At 37.3% G+C, this 13,866-nt stretch overlaps 1 protein-coding gene across 1 annotated transcript; it reads left to right on the top strand.

Annotated features, from left to right (window-relative positions):
• Positions 1 to 4,984: 4,984 nt before the first annotated feature.
• On the top strand, positions 4,985 to 10,722 carry LOC18441535 (small ribosomal subunit protein eS4). Its single transcript, XM_011627743.3, has 5 exons — positions 4,985 to 5,051; positions 8,901 to 8,978; positions 9,075 to 9,255; positions 9,635 to 9,732; positions 10,157 to 10,722. The coding sequence occupies exons 1-5, from the start codon at positions 5,049 to 5,051 to the stop codon at positions 10,589 to 10,591; spliced, it is 795 nt and encodes a 264-aa protein (XP_011626045.1). The 5' UTR covers positions 4,985 to 5,048; the 3' UTR covers positions 10,592 to 10,722.
• Positions 10,723 to 13,866: the final 3,144 nt, after the last annotated feature.

The following is a 13,866-nucleotide window of genomic DNA, read 5'->3' as shown; positions in this document are numbered from 1 at the left end:
GCCTATGCTCCAAATTTCAGGTCTTTGCCATTTATAGAAACAAAATGAAAAATAAAACACTGCTGGACAAATCATGACTATGCGATAAACTTTGGACGGTGATGAGAGTAGACGAAGTCATTGTTCATTTTCGCCTATAGACGTTGGGAAGACTGTTCTATATTTTATATGGTATTGTTTGTTGTATACTATTTATATATAGAATAATTTTTTGGATTTGATCAGGTTTGGATCCAAATCCAAATTCAAATCCCATGTGTACTATTTGGATCTAGATCCCATATATACCTTTTGGATCCAAATCTGGACCCTGATGGATCTGGACCCGATCCAACCCATTCTCAGCCCCAGCATAAAGCATGCCCTGAGAGGTCAGAAAACAATCATTCGAATAATGTTGCATACTCGTTACTAGCATTTTCGTAAGCACATCAAGAAGTGAAAGGCCTTATACAAGGGTCCCCAGTGATTACTAGGGAAATGTTTTAGATGAGCCAGCACATATCCGTTACAAAACGTAATCCTGATACAGGAACTTTGGGCCACATAAGCAATTAAAATAAGGCACCCAATTCCAAGCAGAAAATCCTATAAGCAATTACCATCAAATTACCTTATCTATGCATGTAGATCAGGTAAAGGCATGGCTATGATTTGTAGTCTATTGGCGTGTATGAATCTTTAAAGACGGGGCCATAGAAGCCACGTCTTCCATTGCAGACCATGGAAGCCGCATCTTCCTACTCTCGATGCTATTTTGGGTGGGTGCTACGGGAGACCGCAGCTCCCAAATAATGTGTAGCACTCCCCGTTGAAATGGAAGTGCTACAGTCTTAGGAAGTGAGTTTCCAAAGCCACCACTTTCAAAAAAACAAACGCACCATAAAGTGTCAAGAGTATCCTCTCAAATAGTTGGACAAAATAATAAAAATCTGTCATGATCTTCATGACATATAAACTAGTTCTACATTGATATGACAAAACCAAATGGTCAAGCTGACAATACTACAATGAAGCATAGAAAAGGAAAATCAAAGGCCAAAATCCAACAGAATAAAAAATGTCAGCGTTTTTTGCTATTAAAAAACCCACATAATTATTATGCTTCCTCTACTTAGTTTTTTTAGACAGAGTCACTATCGAGATAAAGAAACATCAGCATATGAATCTCATCCATCAATCATACATCTACATGACATAACCTTCTTAGTTCAACAATAACAAAAGCATCTGCAGTGCCGGTGCCTCTATATATGCACGCATACAGAATTTCTGACAAATGTCTTGGCAGGGTCTATGAGGAGTATGCCGAGCATAATATTCCGTGAAATATTTGCAATAGAAGTGTGCCCCATGAGGTATTTTTAGTATTGAATTCAATGAAGGAAACATGCCCAAAAGTACTTATGCTGAGATATATAACTTTGCAATTGTGGCAGTGAGAGTATCCCTGTTACCCTACTAAACAAATATTTTGCCATTGGTGATGATATATCTACAAGAGTTATTCATATGGACATAGGCACATAGCATGGTACCAATAAAGCAGAACATAGAAATGGCACACGTTCATAAAGGTTGTGATACGAAAAATACTCAACAACAGCACCATGGATAGAGACCTGGTAGATAGATTACAATACGAGCTTATTGTCTTAAAACTTTGGACTTTGCACCATCAAACACAAATCAAATGGTTTTCCATTAGAGTAACTACACAATATCCTATCCATTATAAGGAATATATGGCACAGAAGTTCAATGGTGCAAACCCTAGACTTGAATGTGACTGGCAATGGAAACTGAACATTTTAGCTCATGGTTTGTGGTAGATATAATTTGTCAATGAGATTGGGGCAGCATCCCACATATATATAGTGCCATAAACCTTATAGGACTTAAGTGCTTCGACCCGTACTCAAAATGGAAAATGGGAAACAGGGTAGTTATGTACGTAAATCTCATTTTAGGTCTTCGTTAAAATTGATAGAAATCATACAGGGGTAAAGTGTTTCAACATGAAAACAAATTGGACGATCATAGAGATAGGAGTACTATTAGCTGCTCTCACACACTCCTTTTTTTCTGACAAATCTCACACGTTCATTTTTCTCATGCTCTTCACTAGACTCTACATTAACATTTAAAACTTCTGGTTATAAACAACCAACTATAAGGCAGAAAACAGAAAAAACAATTCATGCTTAAGATTAACAAGGACTAGTATTTTGCTTTCATGATACAATGCACTTGAGAGAGGTATGCAAGAGAAGGGGAGATGGGGAGAGAGAATAAATTGTAATCCCAAATGCATATGGTGAGTACGGGGGGATTATTTTTACATAGCAATGCACAAATTGTCCTGAGTTCTCCAATCCATTGTATACTAAGAATTTGACATGACCTTTTCACTGAATGAAAAAACCCAGGCCAAGGTCAAAGGAACCAATAAAAATAACAGCAACATACCAGTTATCATCAACATACTATTCCTTCAACAGTTAGGATCCACTCTGGAGTTGCCATCAAAGTAAAGCTAGCTCTGAGTAAACAATACTATTAGTTACCACTATAGAAGAATCAGTGAGCTTGTTATGTTTGTCCAACCCAGATATCAGAATGGAAAAAGTGAACACATCAGGAAGGAAGCCCCTTCCCAAGGCAATGCCATATAACTTAAAAGCATTTTCAAGATTGTACCCCCTGATGGCCCAGTTGCTTACAAGGCCGAAACCAATCTCATCTTGTAAGAGACACCTGATGGTGATTCGCTGGAAAAGCTTATTAGCATCCTCCATCCTTCCAAAGGTACATAGAGAAACCAATAAGCTTTGTGAGATGAAGAAATCAGGCACTAACAAGCTTTCTTGCAGCCAATAGTATAAAACTAAGGCCTCTTCTACATCTCCTCTCTTCCTAAGCCCTTCCACCAAAATGTTACAAATTTGCAAATTTGGAATCAAACCCCTCACAGAAAGCATGTGTACAAGCTCAAGTGCATCCTTCATTTTCCCCTCCCTTTCAAGGCCACTGATGAGACTCGTGTATGTACCAATGTTAGTCTCTACACCCATTAACAACATTTCATCACACAACTTGTAGGCACGAGAAAGATTTCCTTCTTTACAATAGCCTTCAATAATAGTATTATAGGTGAAGATATTTGGAACTAGACCTAAATAGGCCATTTTATAAAAGATCTTCCTGGCCTCCTCTAACTTCCCTTCTCGAGATAGTCTATTAATTTCTCTGTTGCAATTGTGCACAGCTCGTTGTTTTGAGTTATTGATCTTAAACTCACCGTGGCAAGACTTAACAGCACTTCCTAATCCCAATTTTATCAACCAACATAACAACTGGTTTCCAGCTTCTCTCCTACCATCAACATAAAGACATTCTAAAAGGTCACCAAGAAAATGCACACTGCTTTTACTTGGGTACTTCTCAATCAGTTCTTTGATCAGTTCCATTGCTAGTGCTCCAAAACCTTGCCAAATTTGCATGTATATCAAATTCATGTAGCTTTTGCAGCTAGGTACAAGCCCTTTTGCTAGCATCCTATCAAAGAATATCTTTGCCTGCCCCAAATCGCCGAGCTCGACGAACTCACCAATAAAAATGGCATAAGTTTCTGAATTGGGTTCGATTCCCTTTTGTAAAATAGTTCCAAAGAGACAAAAAGCCTGCCTAGTAAGACCCTTTTGGACATAGTAGCTCAAGATTGGGTTACAAAGAGAAATGTCAAGAACAATTGAACGGGAACTTGCAGCTAAGAACACCAAGTGAGCTCTCTGAACATGACCTTCCTTGCACAATGCACAAATCAGTGCATTTAAAGCATGAGAATTTGAAATATATATTCCAATTGTTTGCAATTCCATGTAAACTTTCCAAGCAATATCCACCTGGTTTGACTTCAATAGGCATAAGATTAGATTGCAGCATGAAGAAGCATTGGGATGATGTCCTGAATCTAGTAGCCATTGAAATACAGTAATGGCTTGGTTGGGCATCTTGACTTGGGTATACCCCTCCATTAACAGACTAAAAATCAGAGGGTCTGGGTCATAAGTACTTAGGGATTCCAAGACGCGCCTTGGTGAATAGTTCAGTAAGGCCAGTTCCCTTAAAAGAGGGAGACACTCTGAGAACATTTTCTCTCTAAGCAACAAGCTCACCATTGCCGAATAACACCCAATAGAGCACTGAAACTGAGAATTAAGCTGAACGCATTTGAAGAAATCCATGGCTAAGTGTACATTTCCCTGCAATTTCCCAAGGACAAGCCTAACAGTTTCTGGGTTCAACTTAAAAGCAGTTATCATTGAAACCCAAACGCTAGAATCATACATAGTAAGGGTATTGCAAATCTCCAAGAGTCCTGCAACTTCTTGGTCGAAACAGGGCTCGGAGCCTTTTGGGTCCTCTGTTTCTAGAGAGTGAGAATGAAAGGAGGGTCTTTCCTTTTCTTGGGGTTTAAACAGAGTGGTTTTAGGGTTTTGGGGTCTGTTTTTTGTGGCTTTGGGCTCAAAGTGAAGAGCTTGTTGTGGGTTAAAAGCTAAGGTTGACCACAAGCTTGGACGGATAAAGAAATTTAGGATTTTATTCTTCCTGCTCCTGCAAATTACAGAGAAAAAACTCAGCATGCCTGCTCACCGCAGGCTGCCTCCTACACATCACACAGATCATACCCCGCTTTTCTTGAAGGTTTTTACCATTTCAGTAGATTTGGGAAACGTTTCGGCCGAATTTCTTAAAAGAACTAATATGGAATTCAAGTATTAATCTTAGGGATCTAGGGCATATCTGTAATATACATAATTAACCGGGGCTGTTTAGTATTCTCACTAGCGCTATTTGGATGCTTAGGTGGACGATCTAGATATCTCATTGTTAACATATTCTTTCGATCTGAACCGTCCATGCTAACCACATGGCATAGAAATGGAGGTTATAAGATGGGAGGGAAGCAGAATCAAGAGCTAGGGTTTTTACTTGTCGAAAGGGGCGCAGAAGATCATCAAGCTCTGGTCACTAAACCCTAAAAAATGGTAAACTTTTCTATGCTTGGATCCTCCATCGTGGATCTTTCAATGTTCTGGAAATTTGCTATGGATCTGTTTCCAATAGTATTAGAGTTTCGATGATTATAAAGTGTTGGGGTTTTGCTGTGAATAATTTTTTGATTTTGAATGAGGAGTTAGAGTTTTAGTTGTTTGAATGAGTGGATGGTATTGTTTGAGGAATTAAATATGATTAGGGCATTTGTCATGAATGAATGAGGGGGGATCTTATTTTGTCTCATTTTAAAATGAGGTGATGGAGTGGATTTTTTTGATGAATGAACGAGTATAGGGTTATGTTTCTCTTGTTTTTCTTTGAGTTCAGTGAAATTTGACGATGTTGGAATCTATTTGATGCTGAGGGTACCCTGTGATGGTAAATCTGGGGAGTCCATCTAAATCGGGTCCATTTTCTAGGTTTTTGTATGTATATAAGGCTGTAAAGATGGCTCTTAGAAGCTAGGGTTTTTACAGCGTGGTTAGTTCAAAGCAGCTTAAGCTCTTGTTCAGGAACCCCTAAAAATTGGTACGGTGTCTACATGGGCTTCAATCTTGTGTATTTATATGGCATTTCATGGCAAATATTTGTTTTCCGTTAATTTTATTTCATGCCCAATAATATGTTGGTTTGTGTTGCTATTGCTTTACTATGGGCTGTGCTAGTTATTCTAGACTTTTTGATTTAGTAATATTAATTTTTGGCAGTATATGTTGAATTGTGCTGTTTTTAGACAGTGTCTTGTTTTAATCTCTTTCTTAGTTAGTAAGGGTTCTTAACCCCTTGAATGTTGACATTAGGGTTTTCTTTATGGAATGAATGAATGAACAATGATTACTTCTTTGTTGTTAAATAGCTAGAGCTTCATTCTTTGTTGGATGGAAACCTGAATTTTATAGTGATAGGATATTATGTACATCTGATCTGTAGCTTTTCTGGGTTTTTGCCGGTTAATTGCCGCTTGTGCTTGTGCATCAAGTTTGGGTGCAATTTATTCCGCTGAAACTTGCTTCTTGGCTGTCCATATTTCACGAGCTACTGTTGCCATAATGTTAGATTTTATGGCTTCCCTGGTGCCATGATATCTGAGCAATTGTTTCATTTAGATTTTGCGTCTTCATATTTTTTGGCTTTTTAATGAATTTCTGAGTGATATTTGCCCATCAACCCCATCCCAAAAAAAAGAAAAAAAGAAAAGAAAGTTTGTATTTTAATTTCGTTATTTTAATTTCCCTTGACTTTTCCTTCACTTGTATTATTTCTTTGTTCTTCTAGAAGTCCATTAATGATTACAGTGTTCTTTGACTCGCCTGAGCCCAAGTAACTCGGCTTGTCCAACTCCCCTTTAGCAAAAACATGCAAAAAAATATATAAAAATATTTTAAAACACAAAAAATATTGGAAAACACCAATACATAATTTAGAAATACATTTTTAGGTGATTTTGATTGTTTCAAACATGATTTGAGAACTTTCAATATTTTTTTTGAGAATAGACTTTCAATATTTCTTTTTTTTTTTTTTGAATTTTCTGAAACATCTAAGGTATAAATAAAATTTTCTGATAATCCATATTTTATCTATGTTTTCATCTTATTTATATCTTCTAATAATTTATCAATCTCTTTCGTCACCCTCTGTTAAAAGCTGTTGTCCTGAACCAGCTTTCTCCTGCTCCTTCATTGCTATCCTGCCTTTTTTTCCCATTAAAAATCCACAGAACATTTTAGATATATATATATATATGGAGAGAGAGAGAGAGAGAGAGAGAGAGAGAGAGAGAGAGAGAGAGAGATGGATACATACATAAATAAACTCATTTTTTGGGGCCAAACTTTCTTTTCCTCCCTCTCTCTCAGCCTCTCTCTCTATCTCTCTCTCTCTATGTGCCATGTGTGCCATGCATTCCTTCTCTCAGCCATGTGCTCCTCTCTCTCCCTCCTACTCTCTCTCTGCCATCTGCCCCCTCTCTCCCTCCTTCCTCTCTCTCTACCCCCATGTAATCCCTATCTTCTCCACATGCCCTCTCCCCCCTCCCTCCCCTCAGCCGCGTGCCCCATTCTCCCCTCTCTTTCCCACTTACCTCGTGCTCTCTAACCCACCCACAAAAATTCTTTTGCAAGGCATTGTTTTTTAGTTTTTTTAGCACGGACAATATTCGGGTGAGTCCACTGACTTGCCCGTGTAACTCGGCTTGGGCCAGGCTGAGTCCATGCCCTGTGCTGAGTTTAAAACAGTGAATGATTGTGTTATGACAAATTTTAAGAACCAACATTTTCAGATTGTGCTGATAAAAGCCACATTGTTAATGTATTCTAGGGATTCTCTTTGGTTTTTGTTTTTTGTACAGATTTGTTATTTATACAGATTTGTTATTTATGACTTCATATGCCACAATACTTTTTTTGCGCAATCTGCCTAAAATGGCTGAATCTTTATTGCCACATAAAGAACTGGTTGCATTGAACTCTTTTTATAGTTGGTTATTAGAGTTTAGAGCCACTTGCCTTAAATTAAAATTAGAAGAGAACGTGACCTGTAAGGATTAAAATGCTGAGATGAAAACAAGCGAAGGCAGCCTTCCTTACCTGAAAACTTTCTCTCATGCGGGGAGACAATGACAGTGGCTCCTATATAGTAGTATCCTCGGTTGTTTCACTAGCTAGCAGTTAATCTGCTACCTGATTCTTTGCCTTAAGATGTGATGAACAACTGATTGTAGCCCGATGCATTCCAATATATGTTGGACAACCTCCTAAACACCAAGCCAGGTGCTTGTTTCTTTTTAGCCAAATGGTAACAGTATTGTCTTTTAGCCATTAGGAGCTCTAAATGTGGAAGAATATTGTCTTTTAGCCATTGGGAGCTTAACTGGCATTGCTTGCAAACCATCATTGTATATACCCTCCATCAGTGGCTGTGAACATGGAAACTTTTCTTCTCTTCCTGGAAAGAGAATCTCCAAACGATTCCTAGTACTTTGTCTTTCCACTTCCAAATATTCAGTCTGTGACCAAATTGGATTCATTTCACCTTGGTTATTGTTCATCTTTACCCAATTAAGTTTAATGTTCTAAAGACTCGCATTCCTAAACTTATCCAGAGAAGGGAAGTTAAATACCAATCTGCAAATAACTTGTGTTTGGGGGTGGGGTGATGGGGTGATAGGGTTTTGGGATGGAAGAGGTATTATAGAGTACCTAAACCATAATATATATCGGCATGTTGGCATGGCATGGTGACATACATACATTTTGTAGGTCATGGGATATTCTCTTGTGGGAGTATGTATATTATTGGTCACATGGCTAAGACGTGGGTATGCCTACAAGAACATATTTGACAACTAAAAAAAAAATGGAATGAAGTTGCAATTTAAGTTGCAAAGGAGGCTTGTGCCAAATATCTTTGCAACCTCAAAAGCTTTTCCCACAGTTCAGTGAATTGGTGCACAATGTCAATTAACGTGCTCTCTATCATTGGATTCTTGTCGTGAATGCTTTGTTATTTCATTAAATGGTTATTTGCATTTATAATTAAGTTAATACTGTTACATTCTTATTGTATCGCAAAGATCAAACATTTATCAGATTCTAGGGATGGTATATTCTATAATTTCCAATGGATTATGGAATAGTCGATTGGTACCAGTTTGCTGATTACATGACAGGGTAGAACCCACTAGAACTGAATGCTGGTGGGTCCCTGTTGTTCCATCATGTAATTGGAAAGTGACAACCCCTATGGGCATGTTCTCTGCAATTCTTTGGAGTATGATCTACTTTCTCTGGATTTAATTCTTTTTATGTTGTATTGCTTATGCTGTATGTTTGCTTCAGGCTCGTGGGTTGAAGAAACATTTGAAGAGGCTCAATGCTCCCAAGCATTGGATGTTGGACAAGCTTGGTGGTGCCTTTGTAAGTAGATAATCTCTCTTGTCTCTCTTGTTTGTTCTGTCATCTTCTACCTCGTATTTTTTGGTATTGATGCAATGAATGGGTTTTGTTCTATAGGCTCCTAAGCCATCATCTGGGCCCCACAAATCAAGGGAATGCTTGCCCCTGATTCTTATCCTGAGAAACAAGTTGAAGTATGCCTTGACATACCGTGAAGTCATCTCCATACTGATGCAGAGGCATGTTTTGGTGGATGGAAAGGTCCGGACTGATAAAACGTACCCTGCTGGGTTTATGGGTATGTTAGAACCTATCTCTCAAGACCTGTGGTTATTGTACTTTTTGTTGTTTTCTTTAGATTCTCAAAAGTTTGTGCTTCATTTCTGAAAGATACTAAAGACCATCAATCAGATTTGATTGGGGAAAATCTATTGTAACCCAACTGGGGAGACTTTAGTACAGTTACTCGAAAGCCTTACGGATACTGATGCCAAGGCAGCAAGCTTCACGATAATAGGGCAGGACCTGTCTGATGGGTCCTGCTGTCTCTCCATCACTATCATCATATCATAGTTTCAGTAGGACAGTGATGATGCAATGACCTACAGTTTTCTTTGGTCATAGGTTTTACTGTACTTATCATTACTTTGGCAAACTCTAACCAACATTTATTATAGATGTTGTATCGATCCCCAAGACAAATGAGAATTTTCGTCTTCTCTATGACACCAAAGGCCGCTTCAGACTCCACTCAGTCAAAGATGAAGAGGCTAAGGTCAGTATGCTCATTCATGGTCACACATACATCAGTCTTTGCACTTGTTTATTTTTTGGGGTCGCTGAATTACCTTATGTTTTTTGGATGCATAAGAAAATGATTTTGAGCATCTGGAAAATCTCTCTCTCTTTGTTTTGCATGTGTATGTGCACACGAGTGCATATATGTGTGTAGCAGTAGCTAGGTGCCAATGTTTCTCAAGTTTTGTACACGCGTGCATATATGTGTGTAGCAGTAGCTAGGTGCCAATGTTTCTCAAGTTTTGTACCAAAGATGTTTGCATTGTTACTCTAATATGGTTGTGTGTGTGGGTAATATATGCAAGGAAAAACATAATATTCCAAAATTTTCCTGTAATTATTTGAATTAAAATTGTTAGCTTAACACCACACCCCCCTGACTCTTTCCATCTCTTTTGCAGTTCAAATTGTGCAAGGTGCGTTCAGTCCAGTTTGGACAGAAGAGCATTCCCTACCTAAACACCTATGATGGCCGCACCATCCGCTACCCTGACCCATTGATTAAGGCCAATGACACCATCAAGCTGGACCTCGAGACCAACAAAATTGTCGACTTCATCAAATTCGATGTGGGCAACGTGGTCATGGTCACTGGAGGAAGGAACAGGGGCCGAGTTGGTTTGATTAAGAGCAGGGAAAGGCATAAGGGAAGCTTTGATATCATCCACATTGAGGATGCGGCGAAGCATGAATTTGCGACTAGGCTTGGAAATGTGTTCACTATTGGTAAGGCAAGCAAGCCTTGGGTCTCGTTGCCAAAGGGCAAGGGTATTAAGCTCTCTATTATTGAGGAGGCAAGGAAGAGGAATGCAGCAGCTGCCACTGCTGCTGCTTGAGAGTTTCCTTAGGTATGAGTTTATCTTTTAGACGGGTCCGAGATTCAACTTTTTTTCATGTTTCTTTGGTAATATAGAAATTGATGCTGGATTTTATTAGTGCTTGAGAAATAGATTTGAAATTTTGGGACTGTTTGCTCTTTGTTCTTTGATGAACAAGTTTGGGATCTAATTCGGCGATGTGTGTTAAAAATTAGTTCGATGTTTACTTGGACTCTACTTTTTGAGTGGCTTTGGGTTTTTCTTCATGCTAACTAAGTTTCTTGTTTTTCTATCTATTTAATGCTTTCCAAATCCATTAATATATGGAAAAAGTTTATATGAAGGGGAGGCCATACACGGTCAATTAAGACGCACCTCAAATAATCATTGGAAGAGGCGGTTGTTTTGATGTTAACAATCCTGCAATTCGATGATCCTCACCTCATAATGCATGGACGGATTTAAAGATTTAGAAATAGTGTCTTGTAATGGATAATCTAGAGTGTCAATTTTCGAGATTTTTCGGTGTTCTTAGATCTCATCCATCCACACTATTTTTTAATATCTAAATTTTATAATTACAGATGAAAGTAAATTCTAAAGATTTAGAAATAGTGTCTTGTAATGGATAATCTAGAGTGTCAATTTTCGAGATTTTTCGGTGTTCTTAGATCTCATCCATCCACACTATTTTTTAATATCTAAATTTTATAATTACAGATGAAAATAAATTCAGGCATCGTAAAGATTTTTTATTTTGAAACGTATTTCAGAAGGTGCTCCTAACTTTGATTCTTTGCGACTTTAAGCCTCATACCAACCACTCTTAATATATATACTATAAATGCAATTTCCATTCTGCTTAATTTTATTTGTTTTCCATTATTGTTTGCCAATATGAATTTTGGCCAGCTTAATTTCAATATTTTCGGCATGTTGTGGATTCATAACTATTAGTAAGACCACATGTAATTGGAATTCTTATTCTATTAAGACCTTTAACCTTTGGTATATTAAGGGATTGCCTACATAGAGACCTTTTTTCATTTGTGCATGAGGTCAAGCATTTACATTCATTATGTTGGATGGCTTGGTGTGAGTCACTCAGTCTGGGAATTTTTTTTTGCGCAACATAGTTTTTTGTATGATATGGTTTTAATGTTGATACCAGGATACATTTAAAGTGGTATGTCAGTGGGGATTTAGGCCTTACCCAAAGTCATAGACTTCATCATAGTTTCTGCAGATCATGATAGACAAGATTAGTTTCAGATTTAAGGAGCCACCATTGTGACCTAGTTACCAAGTAAGTAAGGGTTGGGATGGGCCGGTCCTTAACTCGGCTCTCGTCCCATAGGGCCAGTTCAGGCTTGGCTCCATAAACAAATGCAGAAAAATGATAGAAGAAACAAGTAAAAGAGAGGTTCGTGCTGGACCAGCACGGGCCCTAGCCCGGCCCAGGCTTTACTTTTCCCGGGCTGGGTTTGCCCATTGTTAACCCGAGAAATAAAGTTGGCAAAAACTCAATGTTAAGAGGTTTGTTTTTTCCTTTCCAACTCTAGAATAGCAACATATTCCACTGAAAGGAAAATGCTTATTGTGTTGACACTATCAAAGTAAGACAGTACGTCAATCTCACTCAAAACAATAAAAGTAGGGTGCGGTTTGTGTAGAGCATCGGCTCCAAACATTCAAATTAGAGCCTACCATCAAAGAGTATCGAGAAATGTGGTTTCAAAGTTGGAAATATTTGTGATAATCTTAAAATATATTTTCATATTTATTTATAAAATTTAAGGCTTCAGAAATAGTGTAGATCAATATATTTATGAAAATTTGAAAATCTTGAAAATTGACTTTCCAAAAATATGTTACAAAATTCACTATATTTTCAAAACTTGAAATCCAGTTTTTTCTTGTCTTGTATTGTATTACAAAATTCACTATTTTCAAAACTTGAAATCCATTTTTTTCTCGTGTCCATGTATCTTGATGTCGAGATGAACAATTTGAAGATATTTGAGCATCAAAACAACTTCTTCTAATGAAATTTTTGATGTAGGCTCAAATATGATTGTTTTGAGCCTCGGCTGTCTATAAACTTTTCCCTAAGGCACACCTCAAAGGGAACATTAAAAAAAAAGAAGTTATTTTGATGTTAGAAAATCCTTCTGTCGATCATCTTGACCTAGAAATGTATTTTGATTTGGAAATGTATGGATATGAAAAAATGGTTTGAGTTTTAAAAATAGTGTATTTTGTAATATAATATCTCATCTATTTTTAAGATTTTTAAATGTTTGTAGATCTATTTGATCTACACCATATTTAGAACTTCAAATTTCATAATTAGATTTGGAAATGGATATCCAGGCATTATAGGTATTCTAGATGTTGAAATTACATCTTCCAAGAGGGTTTGTGTACCTTTGATTGTACGGTTGATGCCTTGGTACGATTTGATTTGCGATTAGAGGGTAGCTGGGCTGATTCCTAGAATTTTAAATCGTTTTAGAATCTAGAATTGACTTGATAATTTCTAATGGGATTGTATATAAAGAGAAAATTTATCTTTGTTACAAGAATCCCATTAGATATCAGTTGTAATGACTTGATAATTTTCAACTACCTTGCCATTAACAAGAATAGAAAAATGAGACTAGTTGTTAACATTCTTGTAACAAGAATGGAACAATTTTTCTTCTATCTTGCTATCAACTTCCTTGCTATTAACAAGAACGGAAAAATAAGCACAAGAAATACAATTTTGAATCCCATGTCGCCACTTCCTCCAAAAAGTCTTAAAATCTGATTCCAAATATTCCCATTCTACCCTATCAATAGCTTTCTCAATATCCACTTTACTGCCCTTTAAAACCCTGGCTTTCGATTGCTTGCTGCCCATTTTCTAGCAATCCCTAATGAACGCCGACTGAAACCCTCTGACGACCTCAAGAGTAACCAACTTTAATCTATTAGCAAGCATCTTAGCCAAAATCTTGTAGACCGACGAAATCATAATGCGCTTTAATTTGATTGTTTAGAGCCTCGGCTCTATGTAAAATTTTTCCTTTTAAAATATAGAGGCCTATTAAACCTTAAAATTTGCACATGTAGTTCTCATTTCTGTCACTCAAAATATAATATGATTTAATTTGTAAGTAAAAAAATTAGTGAAAATAAGTACACCTCCTCATTATACACCTTTCATCAACTTAATGTCAAGTCCATCCAAGTGTTTAAGAACTCAAATTTGAACTTTTTCCAAAAAATTTCATTTGTACATTTAAAAT

This window comes from Amborella trichopoda, chromosome 9, assembly GCF_054954075.1.
Source record: "Amborella trichopoda isolate Santa Cruz 75 chromosome 9, AtrichopodaSantaCruz75HAP2 v2.0, whole genome shotgun sequence".
Lineage (NCBI taxonomy): Eukaryota > Viridiplantae > Streptophyta > Magnoliopsida > Amborellales > Amborellaceae > Amborella > Amborella trichopoda.
The sequence above is the reverse complement of the archived record's forward strand: the minus strand, read 5'-3'. Positions and strand labels throughout refer to the sequence as shown.

Excerpts from the sequence above, each read along its gene's own strand:
- LOC18441535 (XM_011627743.3), top strand. Across the intron at positions 8,979-9,074 it reads ACAAGCTTGGTGGTGCCTTT|GCTCCTAAGCCATCATCTGG; the intron begins GTAAGTAGATAA and ends TTTGTTCTATAG. Across the intron at positions 9,733-10,156 it reads TCAAAGATGAAGAGGCTAAG|TTCAAATTGTGCAAGGTGCG; the intron begins GTCAGTATGCTC and ends TCTCTTTTGCAG.